Raw genomic sequence first — 21298 nt, 5'->3', positions numbered from 1 at the left:
CATATAAAAAAGATTATGCTCTTACAATGGACCGGAGAATTTGAGTGTAATACCAATATATTGGACTCACACTAGTGTAGCAGGAGTTATAGTTATCAAACTTAGACTCTATAGTGGTGGATCCAAAATTAGAGCAATAGGGGTCTCAGTGTTAAAGGTCTAAGTTTTTTAATAAAAACAGAGCGCAAAGCGTGCAAAAAAATTACAGTTTATTCATCGAAGCATTTCGTCAAACATTTGGTGGGTTTGTTATTGTCAACTGAACCGTGTTGCCCGCATGTCAACATATATCGACATATGTCGAAGCAATCTGATGAGTGTTATCGAGAAAATTTGTCAAGTGCTCTCGATGCAAACTGCAGAGTGCTGTCGAGATATGCCTAGCAGACATTACATCAAATACTTAATGGGCACAAAAGGGACCTGAGGAGAACTCTACATGTATATTTTTCAAACTTTAAGTGGTCTTGGGACCACCTTAGTCCCAATATACATAGGACACTCTACGAATCACACTCAAACCACTGTGGAAGGCCTAAGTTCATAATATTGCACATCAATTGATGTCTTTCGTTTGTTTGAACGTCTAATTGTCTATTGAGTATGACTAATGTGATGGAAATTGAATTTGCTTTAGTCATTTCGAAAGTCACTCTAAACATAGTTTGGCCAAAAGAGTTTTATAGTCACTAACATGCCTCGTGCTTGAATGCGCAAGGGATCGCAGAATCACAGAAAAAAGGTGGCTTAGTCATACTTCCAACTTTTCTGCATGATTTTATGACGCTTGGGGTGACAAAAGACATCATCAACTAAATAAATTATCAACTTCAGTTGAGAACACAAAATTAAGCTCAAATTTTAAGCACTTTTAAATCAGACTCGGCAGCATTTCTATTTCTCTATATATGAGAAAGTCATTAAATAGGGTTGTTTGATTCCATTAATTTAATTGCATTCACAACTTTTTCCATTTGCAATCCCCGACTACCCTTCACCAACACAACATCATTACAATTAACCATCTTCACAATTTCCTGCGCTAAAATTTCCGAGTCAATAGCATATAAGATGTTCATCTCGTCAAGCGACTTCATACTCGCAGCTGCTGCACAAAACCTCTCCCCCACGAGGCCAACTAAATCAATACGAGCACTACGACACTGCTTTAAAATCATCTCGTGTGACTCCATCTCAATTCCACCAAGTTCTAACATGTCTCCGAGTATGGCGATTCTTTTGCCTCTGCAATCAATACTCTCAAGCACGTCAATGGCAGCCTTGGTGCTCACAGGGTTTGCATTGTAAGCATCATTCACTATCTTGGTTCCATTTCTAGCAATTTCAAGCTCCAACCTCATGTGAACCGGAGAAAAGGCTGACAGGCGAACTCCAATTTGAGAAAGAGATACTCCTAAAAGAGTCGCTACTGCTGCTGCCGCACATGCATTGACACCCAAATGGACGCCTGGACTAGGTATCACAAACTCTACCCTGAAAACAAACGAAACCACCATTTCAGTGAAGAGCGTGAGCGGGAGCACTTAGGCTTATCAAAACGAAAAACAGTAGCTAGCAACGAAAACAATGTTATTTAACTCAGACAAGGAATGTGTATGAGGGAGGGGAGGGGCTTACATCTCTTGGTGATTCTGTAAGACAACTCTAACTCCAAGACCCCTGTTTGTGCTTTCTGATACAACCAACCGAACATGGCACCCCACTGTCCGTCTCCGACCAAACAGCACCTGTTTATGGCAAGAAATTAAACAACAAACTGACTTCACCTATAACCTTATGCAAAATACTAGCAGATCCAGTATCTGCTCTCGTATGAGTTTCATTGCTTGCTTTCCAAATCACCCAATTTTGTATTGTAAAGAAACTAAAAGCAGGACAAGAGAAAGATCAAAGATGTGTTGTTTTGGTATATTGGTGCATTCACATTTTACATTTTATACAGAAAAAATAAGAAGCGCCCAGACCAGGGAGAGCAGAAAGACCTTTTTGACACCATATGGCACGGGGAGGCTCATGACAAGTGGATCGTCAGCATTCAAAACACAGACGTCCCCGGGCTTTGCTTCCGCCAAAATTTCCCCTTTGGCAATTGCAATTTCCTCCAAACTCGAAAAGTTGCAAAAATGCGAAGCCCCCACATTTAGAATGAGCCTTACGGTCGGCCTAGCCGTCCTCGCAAGCTCTAAAATCTCCCCCTTCCCGCTCATTCCCATCTCCAAAACCACAACCCCAGAATTCCTCGGCATCCCAATCAACGACAGAGCAACCCCAATTTCATTGTTCCAATTCCCATGACTTTGATGAACCAAACATGTTGAACTCTCAAGAGCCAAAGCTATCATGGACTTTGTGCTAGTCTTTCCCACGCTCCCAGTCACTCCCACCACTTCACCGTGAAACCTGTTCCTTGCATAACTAGCCATCTTCTTCAACGAAACGACAGTGTTACCGTGGCATTCAACAAAGCCTCTGTCCCAATTCTCGCAGACGCGGTTGCCGATAACTCCGGCACAGCCTCTGCGGGACAACTCCGGGGTGACGAAATCGTGGGCATCGAAGTTTGGGCCGGCAATGGCGAAGAACCACTGGTTAGGTTGCAGGGTTCTGGTGTCTGTAGATATGGTTCCAGGAGGACCCCATTTTACGATCCTCCCGTTGACAGCGGCAGCGATATCAGAGACGGTCCACAGGGTTTTTGATTCCGATTCCGGGGGATTTGGGGAACTAGGGTTTATGGAAAATTTGGTGGCGATAGAGATAGAGTGCCTGCTGGGTTTTATGATTGAGAGTAGGTGCCAGGAGGAATGTGGTGTTGGTGTTGCAGACATTGCTTCCAAGACAAAAAGTGCGATCCAAGTTTAAAACTCCAACTCATTCGTGCTTGTTTTAAAGGGCTTTTCAAGCCTTTGAAACTACTACTTTCTGAACTCACTCTCATTCACCGTATTTGACTTTAGGACTAACCGGCAGACCGCGGTTTAGACCATTTAAACACAGAGTTTCTTTCAACAAAGTGGAGTGGAGACCGGCTATCGTTAGATCAAATGGTCATCAACACTTGGATGGATCAGTCAGAAATACAAGAAATTGTTGAAAATTCCAACATATTTTCACATCAATGTAATTCGCAATTCACAAACTTTGGGCAATCACTAACAAGTCTGAAAACAAGATTTTAAATAAATAATTTTTTATAGCAAAGACAATGCTAATATAACATGCAAAAAGGGTCACTGCCTTGAATGCTACACTAGTAGACTGGATTTGTAATCGCCAATAAAGAAATATTGCTTTGCCTTCATGCCATCATCTGTTTCAGAATTTGCCTGTACAGATTCATGCCATTCTTCGCCCCCCACCCAATCAAATAAATGGCTTATTCCAACAAGAATAGACAAGCAACGACGGACCATCCACCTACCACTTGAACTTGTGCTTTGCCAATAAGTAAAACATTCAGGCTCGGAGCACTCTGATCCTAATTAACCCCAACCAAGAGCACAAGCTAAAAGTTTTCTCCTCCTCTTTGTACACTAGATGATTCTGATTCCTGAAGCTGCTGCTGCTCTATATCACATTACCTATGCGAACTATGAGGCATTGGATATGTCATCGGAACCATGTTCATTGGTGCACCAGGAACAACTCCTCCAGGTACCGGGGCTCTAACGCCATATGCCATGTGCGGGGGAGCAGGGAGATTCACAGGTGTGCCAACAGCTGAGACAAGGGGTCCTCCAATTGGCTGCCCTATACTCGGTGCACCATACATGCCGACCCCTGGGGGCCCAGCAGGAGATTGTTTGGGAGACTTGCCAGAGGAACCTACTGCAGCACCATTTGCTTGACCAGTGATCGGCCCTTGAGCTGCCGAAATTTCTCCATTGTTGACACTGGTGATGTCATGAATGCTTGATCGCCTCCGGTCCTTGTTCATTGAATTCAAGCGTATAAAGTACTTTTGTGCGTGGCTTGCCACTTGCGTAGGAGTTCTTGTTACCACAAAGTTCCGAGATATACTTCGCCAGTCACCTTTCCCATATTTTTCCAAGCCAAGAAGAAACAGCCTGTCATGGAACAAAAACAGAAAAAAAAACATGAGTCGTTATATTGAAAAACTCACAGAAGCAAATTGTCCGAAGACATTACATGGTTGGTCTAAGATGACAGTAACTAGGACATGTTAAAGGACCATACACACCTTAAGATAAGCAGTGAATTCAACAGACACCAAACTTCTAAACACAGAAAAGTTGGAACTATATATAATAAATGGAACACCATAGGGACAAAATAGTTTTCGGATTTGGAATCAGCTTGAGATTCTCTGTGTTGGAGGCTCACAAAATTGCAGAAAGCCCTCACCAAAAAATTAGCAAGTGATCAATATTTAACCTATAATAAGAACCCAGAGACACAAGATGAATACTACCAAAATTCCTACTCAGAGAATTGAGAAAAAAAAAAAAATCATCATACATACTAGAAAACAGAATATGACGTATTTAAGTCAAGCAAACACTGTTGGACAAATTCATTTACAGAGACAATAAATGGCAGACCGGACACCAAGAACTTGATGCATACCACACACGGCTCACGGCTCTATCAGGCCACAAGTCTGATAATGTGGTCAGCTGATTTCAGTTGTAAATATAAGAAATGACCATGAACGAAATATGATCTCACTTTTTTGTTACAGATGTTTTATGTTTCTTTAAAACCCTTACATTTAAGAGTTCCCACAATCCTTTCCATCTTTTTTTTTTTTTTTTTTTTGGGTAAACAATTCTTTCCATCTTTCTCAGCTGAAATGCCACCTCTATAAGTACTATATGCAGATTATTTTTTTTTGAGAAGAAACAATTTTATTAAAGAATAGAGAACAGCACAGAAGTGGATAAGAAGTCCACTAACTGTATAACAAGGAAAAACCATTAGGATTTGGCTACAGCAGCCATTTCTAGACCTAGCTCACTTAACTGCTGCTAATAAATCCCATAGAATTTGAGATAGAGAAACATTATCAAACTCTTTAGTGACCGAGGCCCAAAGAGCTGCCCAATATTTTACTCTCCCCCAAAGTTCTTCTGCCCCCACTCCAGTATAATCTTCAAAAATCCTCTTGTTGCGTTCCAGCCATATATGCCAGAAAATTGCCGATACCAGACAACCCCACAAAACTTTGGATTTTTTCCTTTTTCCAAGTGCCTGAAAGTTTGTGCTTAGTAGCTCGAAACACCCTTTAGGAATGACCCAACTTGCTTTAACCTCCTGTAACAATTTCCACCATAGTTGGATCGAGTAGGAACAATGAAGAAAGATGTGATTTACACTCTCCTCCTTGGCTTTGCACAAGCTACACCAATGTGGTGATAAGCACATAAGAGGGTTTCTCCTTTGAATTCTGTCGCATGTGTTTAGATTCCCGTTGGCCACAAGCCATACAAGTATTTTAACCTTCGGAGGAACTTTTGATTTCCAAATCTGAGGGTAAGGTGGAAAATAGTGCACACTCCCATTGTTGCTCAGTAATGAACGATAAGATTTGCATGAGAACAAACCTGAAGCCTCCAGATTCCACCTTCTGATATCCATCTTTAATGGAGACAATCGAACCTCTTCCAGTTTCTGTAATAATGTGGCCACCTCTACTATCTCCATCTCATTCAAGTTTCTCCTAAAATCAAAGTTCCAACTCAAAGGATTTGATGAAACTTCCACGAAGCTCGAGATGTTTTGATTATGCTTCCTCGATAGTAGGAATAATCTAGGGAATTGCTCCTTCAGCGGTCCCCCTGTTAACCACCCATCCTCCCAAAACCTCACCCTCTCTCCGTTGCCCACCTCAAACGTGCAGCAACTGAGAAACTGATGAGAGCCACTCGAAATGTCTTTCCATGGACTTCGACTTGAAACCCTCCTTTGAGGAAGTGCATCCCATCCATTAGCTTGTAGCCCATACTTACTTCTTATCACCTTGTGCCACAGAGACTGTGATTCCCTTGGGAGTCTCCACAACCACTTAGCCAATAATGCTTCGTTCTGATTCCTCAAGTTCCCCACCCCTAGACCTCCTTCCTCCTTGTTTTTAGTAACTAACTCCCACTTGGCCAAATGTGTTTTCTTATCAAAACACGCAAACGTTTCAGTTGGCACCACTTAACAGTAATATAACAGGCCATTTCCCCTATAAAATTCCATAGAACCTGGTTTCTATATCAAAAAGTGCGGCCTCTAGAAACAAGTTTTTACCATGGGATTGTTGATTGGGGGGCCTTCCTAGTTGTTTCATGGTGACAGGACAGAGCTATTTCATGTCTCTTGTCATTTCAAGCCACTTTCCTATTGAAACGGTATCTGCATAGCTGCATACCTTAGTTCTATACTTCCATAAATAAACCAGTGTTCATGATAACAATTACTGTTCACATCTAAATCTACAGAGCACATATTTCTACTAAAACAATTAAGAACTAATCACAATTTGAGTAAAGAAGGTGTTGCAGTTGCCAGTCACTTCGTGCCAGAAACACTGGTTTCTTAGCCCAATGCTGTAGTGCAATATGCAAATAGCTGAGGTAAGGCATATACCAAAATCATTATATTACACTAGGGTGTTCCATCCATGAACACCAAATCCCAAGAAAATTTTAATTAAAGGAGCCTGGATACAAAACTAAAAGGCTCTCATTTTAGATGGTTTCTACTACAATGCCGTTTTCTTTGTTATCCAAATTTTCATGTTTTCAGATTTAACTAACAGTCGATAAGGTATCCATAAATTCTTAACAAGTCTTACATATGAAATATAGAAAAAACCAAATGAAGCCTAACCAAATTGCACATCAATATAGAAAAGTTAAATGAGGAGAAGTCAGCCGCCATGTTAGTCATGTGTTTAAATACGAAAATACCATGTTTTCTTTATTTATGCCAATATCGTTCAAGGATACTGCAAAAAATTATAACCTATGGGCTATGAGCTTGATACTAAATACAAATAACGTAAAAGAATATTCTGGATATGGAAGTTCTTCAAAAGGTAAAGCTCGATATAGTTTAGCCAACTAAACCTTAGGGCCTAAAGCAACTTCAGAAAACTTACCATTGGAAAGAAAACTCCTGATAAAATTTACTACCAATAATAAAGATAAATAGAGGACTTGAAAAGAATAACCAATCTTTAGCTTAATTCAGATACTCCTACAAATGTCACCTATCGGGCAAGAAAATCATTAAATCAACAATAAAATACTAACCTGTGCTCATCCTCTGTCCAAGCAATCCCCTTTCGGCGTTCCTGATCTGCCCTTGAAGCCTTACTTCCATGATTAGATTCACTGCTATAGTTTCCAGAATGTCCACCTTTCTTATTGGTTCCTTCATCACTGGCATGGCTAGTTGAACCCTCTGAAGAAGAATTGTAGCAAGGCAGCGGCACAACACCAGCTTCGATCTGGGTTAAATCCTCAAGTAAGAGGTCATAATGATGTTTTATCTCCTCTAGGGTTTTCCCTTGTACATCAGCTGCAATTTTCTCCCACCGATCTGAAGAATCCTCAGGATAAGTTGCAAGGGCATTCTCAAATGACTTATCCTGCTCTCGAGTCCATAAGGAGCTACTGACCACTTCCTCCACAGTCATCTGTGTAATCCTTGTTTGACTCCACTATCCAAATATTTCACACTGGAAGAAGAGTAGATTAAATATAGCAACCTCCTCCGCAATTTATGCTACACCAGTCACCGAGTCTTGGACTATCAAGAATCTAGAATTGTTCATGGGAATTGGATCTAAATTATTTCAATAGTTGGTTACAACTTACAGCTAGCAACTTCTTTGATGGCGGGCTAAATTATGGGAAACGGATGCGTAAGACGCTAAGCAAGAGAAACTCAGTTAAGATTTCAATGGCGATTTGCTCCACAATTCAAGAATTGGAGTTTTCTGAGTTGGTGACCTATCAATGAGCAAAAAGGCAACAAACTTCAGTTAGAGCATGAGAAACCTCTGAAAACCATAATATCATAGATGCAATAAATGGCAGTTTAAAAAAAAAAAAAATATATATATATATATATATATAACTAATTCCAATCGTAAATTTAGTAGTAGAATGGTAATTAGGGTTTTACTCTGTGAAATATGAAACAGACCACGAAATAACCAAACAGAGAAGAAAAAACCTTCAAGTCTTTGAAATGTATGAAAGCAAAAATCCCAGTTTCTGAGCAGCAGTCCCATCCCCACTCCCACCCCCATCCCCACCACCACTGATAGGGATATCAACAGTTTTAACAGCGCAGGCCCACAAGGAGTTATCTGCTATTCTCAAGCGACCCACTCTTTTCAAACTCAATTTTCACAGCATCCTTATCCTCTATTTAAGCAAACAATAAAACCACCATAATCCACATCATCACTACTTCCCCAATCCCTAATCATATCCAGAATTCAAAATTGGGAAATTAGGACAAGAAATTAAATTTCAAAATTCAACAAAAATAAAATAAAACCTTACCGCTGTGAATTCATTCCCAAACTAAAACAAAAAAAGATGAAAAATTTCAATCATTGTTACGTAAGTGCACCTGTACATCCTTTTTTTTTCCCAATCATGGTTCCACTCACAACAGCGATAATAGTAACCAGCAAAATGCTGTTAAACCTAATGAGAGAGAGCGAGAGAGAGCGAGAGAGACAGTTTAACCAGCAAGCAAATGAGTTAACTTTGAAAAGCAGTAGTGTCACAAGAAAGATTGTACTTTTAGGAAAGCAAAACCCAACCCTTGAGTACGCGAGACACCTTGCTTGTTTCACCTCTTGTTCTCCCCTTCTCTCTCTCCCCTCCTCTGTGCGTGTGCGTGTTTGTATTTGTCAGTATTTTACCAAAAAGTGAAAATTGACCAAAAAAGGTAAGGGGAATTTACTGTGATTACATATTTTACTGCAGAGTTTACATCAGCATAGACATTTACAAACAATAAGAGAAATAGAAGCGGCCTGATAAAAGCAAATAAACTGGGAGAGAGAGAAAGCATCCAGACCAGAAATTTAGATAAACCCAAAAGAGAAAAAAAATAAATCTATCGAAAGAAAACAAAAAGGGAGGGCTGTTTGAGAAAAAGCCCGAAAAGAAGTTGGAATTTACAAAGCAAGGAATTAAAAGAATGGATGATGTGGATGGATTATCCTGAATCGAAATATCCAGAGAGGCAACTGCAGAAGGAGGAATCCATCAGACTGAGGATGGTCCACTCCACTTGGTCTCATCACCCAACAGCTACTACCTACCTTTGCACATTCATCCACAGCTGGGATTGAAATATACATACATACATACATACATACGATCTCAACTCTCCAACTCAACTTGCAATTTCACACACCTACAATTCCCATTCCCATTAATATCTCATCTCACACATAATAAAACCACCACCATCAAGAGAGTGACAAAGTGAGAGAAAAGAAATTGGGGTTTACCGACTATTTCTAGTCCTTTTTATCCAAACAAACGAAATCAGCATATGTATTGTATGATGTCGGGATATAAGACAACTGCGTGCAGTCTCAGAGCAAAACAAAAATATAAATCGAAAAAAAATAGTGACAAAGGAGAGGGAGGAATTGGGTATTTGAGATGAAAGCAGGACGCATCACCTGTTTTTTTTCCTTGTATTTGATGGAAAAGTGATCAAAGTTTCCTTTCAATCTTTTGGTGGCCTTTTATTTGCACTTGCAGACTTGCAGTTGTCAAGGGAAGGGAAGGGAAGGGAAGGGAAGGAGACTGAGGCAAACAACACAACACAACACAACAAAACTAACTAAAGAGTTAAAGAGGAGCCTATCCAATATAACCATGGGATTCGGAGGCACACTTGTTCCTACTTTTGGTTTAATTTAGTATTATTGGAAAAATATCTCTCATCCGCAATCAAAGCTTCCTTGGATGGCAAAAAATCTCCCAACTTTCCCTTTTTTTACAACTTCACAATCGCAGATTACAAAATATTATTACTTTCTTTCTTTCCTGTTTTTCCCATCTGCTCTACCCTCTATCTGATTTGGATCTTATTTACTTGTTGGGGGAGATCGGCATTCACCGTATTACTAATACCATATGCGTTTTACTAATTTTATTTGAAATACTAGCCAGCTGTTATTGATAATTTGCAAATGTCGTGCATACTCAGGGATTTAAGATTCTCTGCATGCAACAGTTGAATATCAGAGTGCGCAACAAACAAGACTACAAAATAATAGGAATATTATTAAACAAACGAGAATGCCGAAACGGCTACAAAACCCTAAGAGACTACATTGTGAATAACTTGATTCTCAAACTAAATTACAAGCTCTATTTATAGAGCAATAAACCAAAGAAACCCTAATGCGTAAATGCCAAAAATACCCTACTACAAAATCAAATCAAATCTCTAATTAATTTCCTAAATAAACCTAATAAATTCCAACACCTCCCGTCAAACTCATGGCGGTACACGACATGAGTTTGCCAACAAGCAGATGTGGATGCAAGCCTCCAAATTCCGATGCCGATGCCGATTCCAATTTCCGATGCCAATTTCAATACGAAATTTCACCAGTGTAAGTACAAGATTCCAATGCCAGTGCAAATTCCAACTTCCGAACAAACAAACAAAAAACCATATTCAAAACCATATTTTTTCTTTGCCCGTGTGGGCCTAAGCCTCAAACCAGCCATACTTTTTTCCTTTTCTTATGACCTGGGGTCTTCTCCAGATCGCAAAACCAAATGATGCAGCAAACAAGTCTTGCAAAATAAAGGGATTGCAGCCGACAGAACAACTCTAGTGAAAAGTCAAACTGCAGAAGGGAAAGCCTAAACGAGACCAAACAGAGTGACCAAGAACAAGGGACACAGAGCAAAGCGGAAGCGAAAGCCTAAACGAGACCCAAACTAAACCAAAAAACAAAAAGCGACAAAACAAATTGATACCAACAAGAACGGATTGAACCATAAGGATCGAACCCGTTCTGATACCAAGTTGAATATCAGAGTGCGCAACAAACAAGACTACAAAATAATAGGAATATTATTAAACAAACAAGAATGCCGAAACGGCTACAAAACCCTAAGAGACTACATTGTGAATAACTTGATTCTCAAACTAAATTACAAGCTCTATTTATAGAGCAATAAACCAAAGAAACCCTAATGCGTAAATGCCAAAAATACCCTACTACAAAATCAAATCAAATCTCTAATTAATTTCCTAAATAAACCTAATAAATTCCAACACTACCATAGTATAATTTTTCTTTTAAAATTTCTATAAACACAGAGTAAAAGACAACGAATATGAAGAGTCGGTTATGATCACATAATTTTATTTTTCCTCTAAATTAGTCCGTCTGCCCAAATTATGCAAGTTGTCAAGCCTGAGAACGTGACACAACAGGGCATTTTACCAAAAACCAAAACAGAAGGAGGGGCACAAGAAAACAACTTGAAAGTTGAAATTTTAATTGAGACTGAAATGTGGCCCCTTTCTCTCAATTTTGCAAATCATAATTGCGGCGCCGGCGTCTATATAAAGCAGAGCAGAGGACAGCTTTGGTACTGGCCCGCCCCCCTTTGGGGTCAATTTTAGACAACAAATTCTGCACTTTTTTATCATATTATCAATGTTAATTCACATACATGCACTTTTTTATCATATTATCAATGTTAATTCACATACATGCAGATGAAGGTTTTCCAAAGAAAATTAAAAGTTCAAAATCCGGTACATGTACACATACTTTTTCTTTCTCTGGTAAACAACCACTACCAAGATACACGTACACATACTCTGACGTTTGAACACACTAAAACATTAAAAAACAATAAGAGCACGCGGCATGTAAAACGTTTTGGGCCAAGTTGCCCCCCAATAGCCCAGAAATTTCAGACCATAGCTATGAGCATGGCCCTTAAGTATTTCCCACAGAAAAAATATAGAACTGTCAAAAGATAAGAGCCAGGAAAATGTGTCATGGGTAGAAAACTTCCCCTGTGCATTTTGGCTAGAAGAAGAATTTGACAAATTACATCTCACAAATTTACTTTACATGCCCAAAAATTGATAGGCAGTTAACTTCCCCTACTAGTAGTAGTAGACTAGTAGTGCACGTCCATGTCCATCCTATATAATATGTATATATATCACCTAAACAAAATGGCAGCTTCTCTTGTGTCTTGTGTGTAGACTGTAAAACCAAAACAATCAAGTGAATATCATTACAAATCAATTCATAAGAGTTGGACAAAGTTCATACGCCATTCCTGTTGGCACCCATGATAACATGAACACCAGCCACCAAAATCTTCTCTCCTTGTTTGGTGTAATTTACACCCCGGACGAAGACGTCCGGTTTATCCTCTGTGCGCCCAATTTTGGAGCAGCTGCTTTGGCTCCACGGCCTTTGGCTACTGATAGAGGCTTTGCCTTGGTAGAGGGTGGAGGAGCAGCAATCGCAGCCCATGGATCATCATCATCATCAACTGCTGCACTTGCTTTCACATTCAAAGGTTTTGAAACTGTTTTTGGTGCAGGGGCGGCAATGGATCCCCACAAATCATCATCTTCATTTTTGACAGCCTTGGCTGTATTTTTCGGTCTCAAACTCGTTGCTACAGAATAACACAAACACCTTCCAGTTAACTAACACCGCAAAGACTGACCACTTACAAACTTAGGTGAACTAAGATAAGGCATTGTTAAGCTTCTACCAATGTTGACACTTTGTAGGCCATTGTGGAGGCATGCAATATGATAATCAAATATTTCATTGTTATAAAAGATATATGATTTATCCACCACAAGACAATTATCGTCGATTTAGGTACACTTGAAACTCAAACCAATATTATGCATTTTTACTCTTTTATTAAAACCAGTAACTTTTATACGTTTCTGGAATATTTTCTATTCATTCAGACATCAATGCATAACAGCAGAAGCTAAAAAAACTGCAATTCTTGATACACAAGTTCAATTACCTTGTTTAGGCTGCGAAACATGTTGTGACACCGGCCGCTTTTGAGCTGCTTGAATGTTCGCAAGAACAGGATACGGTTTTGGCTCTTCCAGGGGTTCAACATCGTCCCACCCATCCTTGTCACTTTCATTCTCTTCGTGAATTCCATTTTCAAGTTCTCCCCAGCCATCAGTAGACGTTGGGGACTCAGTTATATGGTGGTCGGCAAAATCTGTTGTCGAACTTACGTGAGCCGGCACTGTGCTTGGAGTATCCACCACTAGGATTAGAAGAGAATAACAATGTAAGAAGTGGAACCCAAGAAAGTATCATTGGCCTGTCTATCCATTTTTTCTAATAAGAAATTGTTCCCTCTTATGTGCTGGAGGTAGGAACAAAATAGATGTGGAAACCAACAAACGCACACAATCCCATCTCACCCCACCCAAACCCCCTTTTTTTCTTATTGGATCTCCTGCATTCAACATTTAATCCAACTAATATCTCTGCTTGGCATGGTTGTTGATTCTCCAACAAGCTAAACACATTTAATGAAACCAAGTAATCAATATGTGTACCTGAGCTTGCATTAGAAGTTGTTTTAGTAAGAGATGCACTGGTATTCACAGGAGCAAGTGGAGCTTGTTCAGAAGGTTTACCCTTGAGAGTCAAGGAGCTCATTGCCCATCTGCATGAATATACATTTAAGACTAAGCACTCAGAAAAGAACCCTGTATATTCTACGTAGCATGATTTGGTTGAATCCCAATAACCTAATTGTAATCATAATATCTTGAAAAGTAAAAGTCCCAAGCAACGCACCCCAGTAAACTAGCATTTCCTGGTAGTGATGAGATTCCACCACCGGCGGTATCTCCTGAATCAGTCTATATATGGACCACAAAAGAACAATGAAATTAGCAGATTATCAACATGACACAGTATTGACAATCACGAAGATATGGAACATCAGGTCTCTGAAACTTCCTCTGAGCCTTATCCTCTAAAGATTCTGCTATTATACATACTGTTTTTGCCTTTGCAAACAATATTTATTCACTGATACAAACAAGCACCACGAAAACCACACAAGATGATGGCATACAGTACCAAGTAATGAAATTATGATGAACAGTACCAAGTGACGAAATTATGATGGAACACAAAAATGTGGCAAGGTCAACTTCACACACCACATGTTGCATCATATGTGCATGTGAACAGAAAAATGAGAACTCAATTAATGAGAAATTTGCAAACGTCATATACACAAGGTAGCCAACAACATCAAAAGAAAAGGATGTGTATGCCATAAGCTTTAAGGTAATTGATGCACTAGCAAAAATTGCTTCTGATATACCTACAAGCTATGAGAAACAGAAACAAATGAGTTAAGAATTACAACACACCTTTTCATAGGATTGCTTCACTATTTGTAAAAATTGATCAACTGCTTGAAATGCCTTTGATCGAACATCACTGCACCAAAGGGGAAAAAGGTATAATTCCCGTTACAAGGATTCCATTAATAAAGCAGTTCTAGGACAGTACAAAATGTAATCGAAAATTTTCTTTTCTCCTTAAGCATTTCCTTTTTCTTTTTCTTTTTTTAAGTATTCCCCCTTAACCTTTAGCTACAAAAATTTTGGGGATACACCAATATTCGGTGCGCAATTCATCCCATCCCACTCTGAGTGCATTGTATGCAGATCCAAGTGTTGTAGAAGTGATGTAGTAAACTTGTCTAAAAAGTCTACTTCAATCACACGACACACATGCATTCACCGAAGTAATGACTAGATGCTGTAATTGGCTTCCAACCATCCTAACGATAGGGAAGGAAATGGGAAAGAAAAGAAAAGTTTCTTAAGATTATCTCCTTAGCATTCCAATATATTCACTTTTCCTCTCATCGACAAGAGGCACCAACATATTTACAAAAAGAAAAAGAAAATATTTTGAAAACATTATCATCTATTTCCTAGTGTTAAAATCTATATAGATATATCATTACTTATTATTCAAAAAAGTTAAAGGAATATACAATTATTCAGAACAACATACTGAAGAAACGTCCAAAGATATTTATGACTGCTAAAATTAATAAGTAGACGACCTTATAATACCTTTGTGACCAGAAATAGAATCTTACAAGATTCTGTTATAACTGCATAAATTATTTCAATTTTTTTTAATACGGCAAATGCCTAGAACAATAACTTATCCATTTTCAAAATCCATGGACAAGAGGCAGGAGAACCTCAGAAGTGTGACATCAGAACCAAGGGGATGCAGTTTCTTTCAGAAACACAGTGCTTACTTTCTGCTATAAACAACGACATAGTCCTATTTAAATTTTAAATTGTAAGAACTAACCAGATCAAGAGAAGATTTTATAAGGTAGCAATATGAACAGACTGTTAGCATGTCATAGAACAAGAACACACTTAATAATCACTTAACGTAAAGTATGCTTTTAGAAAAAAACCAGACAGATAAATAATATACTAATCATCTGCAGCTTACTTACTTATCCGGATCAATGGTAAGAATAACAACATTTGGGAGAATCCGAGTTGCAATCTCAGTGATATCATAATAAGAACTGGTAGCACACAAAGCCATAATACCTGCCACAATTTTCACATTGATCATAGAATCCAAGCATTGACACATGTACCAAACATAAGAAAAGACAAGTTTAATATGATGACAAACTAAAACATGATTCAAAACAGAACCTAGTAAATATATAAATAGAAAATTCTAGTACCTGCTCCCCGGGCAGGTGAGAAAGTATCACGTAATGCACGGGCAGTAAAAGCATTAATCAGCACTCTTTTCCTTGTCTGCATTTAAATAAGAACCCAATCATCTTAGGACAAGCAATATTTTATCAAATCTGTTGAAAAATTAGAAATTACACCAAATAACCAATAGGACCATTCTATCATCGAAGAGAAGAATCAAATTAGAAACAGTAGGTGTGGCAGATAGATGACACTAACCCCATCGTTCAGGTGGGATGCAATGTTCCCTAGTAATATAGTGGTGTTCGTTCTAATTGCTGGTTCTTCATCAACCTGCAAAACAGGAAGAAATTAAAAGAATAAAAAATAAGTGTTAAGAAATGGCTATATTCTATGTTCCAAACACATTTACTCACATAAGATAATCTTCAAAATAATCAACTTGAAGAGACAAAGTGTGAAAATAAAAACTGCAAGCATTCATTTTAAGGGCTAACTCAAGGTTATTAGTTCAGAAGTTAATACCTGTAACTTTGAAAGATACTTCAACAAGGACCCTGAAATGGTGCGTTGAGAAAGCTACAAAGTAGATAGACAAACCTGTTAGATGAGACTAATCACATAATTCAAATTTCAAAGGTATACAATGACCCCTAAACCTAAAACAAGACAGGAATTTTACTAGCCATCACGGGCACCACATAAAGGTTGAGATATATCTTCAAAATGGTATGGAGTAAAGCAAAATATATAAAATAGTAAACAAGAGTAACAAGTGGCTAACACTAATTCTAATAAGTGTCGTGTTTCAAGATTCAAATCACATTAACAGTGGCTTGTGAGAATATAAACTATACAAAGTGAGAATCATACAACCATAAAATTAGGGGCACTAACCTTAGGAGCTAGAACAAGCATCGACTTCAAAGTCAGTTCCCGGAGAAAAGCAGATGTGTCAGTGAACCCAGTAGCAACATGGGGGTAAACCTGAGCATCACATGGAAATTTAGAACCTACACACTAGAAATGAATCAATCTAAATCTACCAGGTTTTCAAAACAAAATCCAACTATCATTGACTGCATACTTGCTCATCAACAATTTGTGCTGATAATGATTCTCCAAACTGATCGATATGTTGCAAAAGTCCAACTCGAATAGCTCGGTCATTGGAAGCAAACAGTTTCACAATTGTTGGCAGCACCTAAATGCATAGGTAAGACATATACCCAAGTCAGATGATTACAACCATAAAAATAAAATCAACTAACAAAGGAAAAACAAAACTTCCACATTCAAGAGTAATTTAAGTAAACAACATTCATGACACATAAGGTCAATGCAGAGTACTGAAACAGTATGACCTTCACACTGAATTCTTCGGTTGAAAGCCATGAACCCATTTTCAAGAAAGCCGTCAAAGCAGGAGCAGCAGCTGAACCAAATTCAAGGGCAGAAGCCAATAAAGGAAGCAACTGTAGAAACCAGATGGTAGGATTATAATTTGATTTTTTTTTTTTTTTTAGAAGAAACGATAACAATTTATTAAAACAATAACATGAATTACAAAATAGTGGATTATAATTTGATAATAAAAAGGTTTGTTATATATTTCGTAGTAGAGAAATAACATAATAATTCTGAAAGCACACCTTTTTCAGCACAATTTGGCGAGGTAGCTGCTCCACTAAATTTGGAAGCTTGCGGAAGAAGGTATCCTTCTCAACACTATCTTTCAGATTTAGGATTTCCATGAAGTGTATTGTATCCACTAGCTTATTTTGGAAATATTCTGCCAATCCATTTGTTGCAACAGTTATTGAAATATAGGCAAACAAAAATACTATGACACATAACATTGTTAAACCACCAAGGTATAAACAACAGAAGGAGCAAAGATCATAGTTGCATAAATATTTAGTACAATCTCCACATGCATACAACTTTAATCCTCCTTGGGGAACAAAGGGCGACTAGAATTCCATAGATGATAACCCAAAACCAATTGGAGCTATATGTATCAAATGCTAATCAATCCTCAAACTGTGAAGCAGACTGACATACTCAAGACTATAAACTCCCAACAACATTAAAGAAATTAATTCGAGTTAAGAAAGAAAGATCACCACTATTTTCTATAAGCTTCGATGTATTCAACCTACGAGAAGGCGTGGAACTCAAGAGCCGCTGATAATCTGGAAGCAGAGACTGAAACAAGACAATAGAGAGATGCAAATGAAAACGAATCTTCAAAAAGATTAAGGCCATGAGAAATTAAAAAGATCAACTACATTTTACCCCCTAAGGTTTGGAGTTGTTTTCAAAATGGGTCACAACATTGCGGTTTTAGTAATTTTCTTACAAATGGTGTTAAATTGATCATGTGGGAACTGCATACCCTTTTTTGTGCTTTTGAAATAATCTTTTACTATATTTCTTCCCCATGTCAGCATAAAAATGGGTCCCAAAATTGCCCCATCACCAATTTAACGGAAAACTCTTGACGGAAGGTTTAAATTGATGTCATTTTAAAACTTCACGGTGTAAATTGCCAAAATTCAAACCCCGTTGCCCATTTTGAAAAACACCGCCAAACCTTAGGGGGTAAAATTTAGTTGATCCTAAAATGAATACGGTCATCATTGACTCATGCCGACAGTAGAAGACTACAAACCTTTGGAATAGAAGCTGTGTTGCGCAGTTCCTCTGTTTTGCTTAACTTCAGACCGGAAAAGAGCTCGTATATAAGACAGCCTATCAGTTTAAATTTTAAATAAAGAATTTAGATTCTTAAGATTAGCATATTTAACTAGCAGTTCAGCAACAAAGCATCACATGATTCAACATATTTTCATTATAAATATGTTAACTATATTAATATAAACTAACCAGCATTCACTGAAAATATAATCAAAGCCAATACATGACAAATTAGCAGTACAACATCAGCAAATCAGACAACAAAAAGCCTTCAAACTCTAACTGACTAAACATATATCAGCCTTCAGACAACAAGATGAAATATATCAAAATTCAAAAAATACCAAAGAAAATAGAAGAAGCCAAAATTTAACACTACCCCACGACAATCCACTTCCTTCCACCTTCCGGAATAAAAAACCTACTGATCCTTTCCAACTAAACAACCCAAAACAACTCAATCTGTACCATAATACTAAACAAGGATGAAGCTTCTAACAGGGGCAAATATTCATTTCTAGACCCCCACGAAAGAATCATTAAAGTTCAGCATCAATAGATGAAGTGGAATAACAAACCAATAATCGTGTTCTGAGAAACTGATAACAGCAGACTTACCCAAGCCCCAAGAATCAATAGCCCATGGTGGAGACTTTCTGATTGCAGCCCAATCAGACTTCAGCAACTCCGTGGGTTTGTATTGTGGTCCAACAAGCCAGGCGAATTGCTGAAGAAAGATAAGAACTAGTGAGAAACATATCGCAACTTCTTACTATTCCTAAGAACTTTTTAACACAAATATCCACAAGAAATTATCTTAGTAGAAACAAGCACCATTTTCATCCATTGCCATTCAAACAAGAAAAAATAATTAAACTAAGTTTTAAAAAGTAAGCCCTCCCATTTAGGCAAAGCTAGGAAACCTTGAAACAACATATAAAGAAACAAACACAGAAATAATTCAATATTATGTAACAAGGACATAAGTTGAAATAAGAGGGATCAGGCTTACAATGATGAATCACAACGGAAGACATGCTTACCAGCATTTGTCCGGCAGAAGACTCATTGCCGCCATCAAACTCAGATAGCACATCAAAAGCATGTAACTTCCAGTCCAAAGTTTGAGTTACAACAACACTGGCCAAGCAAACGTTGGCATGAACCTGTAGTATCCAAAAGCTAGTCAAACAGTATTACTACAACTGAAAATCATATATGAGAATTAGCTATATGGTGCAGTCCACATGCAAAATATTAGTAATACCAATCACGAAAACTTACAAGTTTACAATCATTATTCAAGAAACTGACAGCCTTAGCTATCTGGTTCAGTCCACATGCGAAATACTCATCCCTAACATCAAGGAGAAAAAATGAAGTGAATTATAGAGACAAATTAGTGTCCACTTATATGATTCGTATGTGCGATAATGTAAAGAAATCAAAAGATTTTCGTAGTGAAACAAATTGAACAAGAAGACGAGAAGAAGAGCAGATAGATTTATGTATGGAAATACCTTTGGATACCTTGTAAATTGAGCTCCTTAATCTTTTCAGAGAGTGGCATAACAGGCTCGGTAACGATATAGATAATCTGCTTGACGGCAGAAGAAGCATCCACAGTTTCAGCCTCAGTACTATGAAGAAATGATAAGATGTTTGGGTGTCTGACCTGAAAGTAAATAAGCAAAGCGGCAAAACGAAATGAATAATTGCTGCGTTTGCAATTTTGCATACGAAATTTTGAAGAGCAAAACTTACAGTGCGGAGACGCTTGACGCCATTGCGAGCAGCGGCCAAATGGCCATCCTGAGCACTACTTCCAGATATAGAGAATATGGACACCGGAGTACCATCGTCCTGAACAGTTTACAACAAACAATTAGAAAAAAAAAACAAACGATTTCATTCGAATTCCTTCGTCCCAAATAAACAAACACCCTCCCTCAGATCCAGTCATGATCGTCCACATCCACCGTTGGAATCATGAAATTTGCACATATATACATATATATAGAGAGAGAGAGAGAGAGAGAGAGAGAGAGAGAGAGAGAGGAGTGAGAGAAGCAGACCTTGGAGGTGCCTCGGAAGTGAGTCCAAGATCCCCAAGCAGAGAGGTAAGGTTCGCCGATGTTGTAGGGCAGATCTTTGGGTCCAGTCCCCGATCCGCCCACCACTCCCTTCAAGAATTTCAGCATCCCTCCTTCCCTTAGCTCTTCGCTCTTCCCTTCTCTTCTTTCGCTGCAACCAAACGGCGTCGATTCGACTCCTCGTGGTTTCCGTTAGATCCGACCACTCTCATTATTGTTAAGTTTGTTTTAAGAAAATAAAAAATAATAAAGATCCCAGATCCCAGATCCCAATCGGAATTCTTCTGGGTTGGAACTTGGAATTGGATCGGGGCTCATGTATTGTCTGTCTGGTTTGGGCTTGGGCTTCATCGACCAGGAACACTAGAAAAAACTTACAGGCTTTGTTCTGTAGGTTTTTCCGATTTAGTAAAATCTCACATTTACTCAAAGTTTTTTCAACTAGGAGTTTATGATATTGTTTGTTGACATGTTTGATTATTTTATGATGTTAAATATTACCACTTATTACTACAGTTTAGCGATTTTCACATTATTACTAGTTTATCGTAAAATCAAAACTCATCATATCATCTTTAATATAAATAATATCGTTTTTTTCAAAAAAAAAATACCACAACCTTCACGCCAACCTTAGACCAACTGTCTACGGTATCTTTCCTGTGCAAAATTTACAAAGGGGCTTTCTTAGGATGGTATTTCAAAAATACTTTTTATAATATTTA

General features: G+C 38.2%; 3 protein-coding genes across 12 annotated transcripts; all 3 read right to left on the bottom strand.

Annotated features, from left to right (window-relative positions):
* Positions 1 to 917: 917 nt before the first annotated feature.
* On the bottom strand, positions 918 to 2978 carry LOC103430675 (uncharacterized). Its single transcript, XM_008368826.4, has 3 exons — positions 2004 to 2978; positions 1639 to 1748; positions 918 to 1494 (listed from the first exon to the last, which is right to left on the bottom strand). Exons 1-3 carry the CDS (start codon positions 2847 to 2849, stop codon positions 921 to 923), a joined length of 1530 nt encoding a protein of 509 aa, XP_008367048.2. The 5' UTR covers positions 2850 to 2978; the 3' UTR covers positions 918 to 920.
* A 121-nt stretch (positions 2979 to 3099) lies between these two features.
* Positions 3100 to 9874, bottom strand: LOC103430594 (transcription factor DIVARICATA-like). Of its 10 annotated transcripts, none has more exons than XM_070810233.1 (4): positions 9689 to 9874; positions 7851 to 7985; positions 7284 to 7711; positions 3100 to 4088 (listed from the first exon to the last, which is right to left on the bottom strand). In XM_070810233.1, the coding sequence occupies exons 3-4, from the start codon at positions 7667 to 7669 to the stop codon at positions 3599 to 3601; spliced, it is 876 nt and encodes a 291-aa protein (XP_070666334.1). In that variant the 5' UTR covers positions 7670 to 7711; positions 7851 to 7985; positions 9689 to 9874; the 3' UTR covers positions 3100 to 3598.
* A 2174-nt stretch (positions 9875 to 12048) lies between these two features.
* LOC103423696 (uncharacterized) lies at positions 12049 to 21036 on the bottom strand. The gene is made up of 21 exons (XM_008361780.4): positions 20556 to 21036; positions 20245 to 20343; positions 20001 to 20155; positions 19765 to 19837; positions 19524 to 19646; positions 19099 to 19207; positions 18455 to 18534; positions 17907 to 17988; positions 17433 to 17572; positions 17145 to 17255; positions 16868 to 16984; positions 16678 to 16767; positions 16306 to 16359; positions 16039 to 16113; positions 15804 to 15879; positions 15561 to 15660; positions 14440 to 14509; positions 13853 to 13917; positions 13609 to 13718; positions 13053 to 13310; positions 12049 to 12683 (listed from the first exon to the last, which is right to left on the bottom strand). The coding sequence occupies exons 1-21, from the start codon at positions 20679 to 20681 to the stop codon at positions 12400 to 12402; spliced, it is 2397 nt and encodes a 798-aa protein (XP_008360002.3). The 5' UTR covers positions 20682 to 21036; the 3' UTR covers positions 12049 to 12399.
* Positions 21037 to 21298: the final 262 nt, after the last annotated feature.

This window comes from Malus domestica, chromosome 13, assembly GCF_042453785.1.
Source record: "Malus domestica chromosome 13, GDT2T_hap1".
In the NCBI taxonomy this organism is placed as follows: Eukaryota; Viridiplantae; Streptophyta; class Magnoliopsida; order Rosales; family Rosaceae; genus Malus; species Malus domestica.
This window is presented reverse-complemented; position numbering and strand designations above follow the sequence as displayed.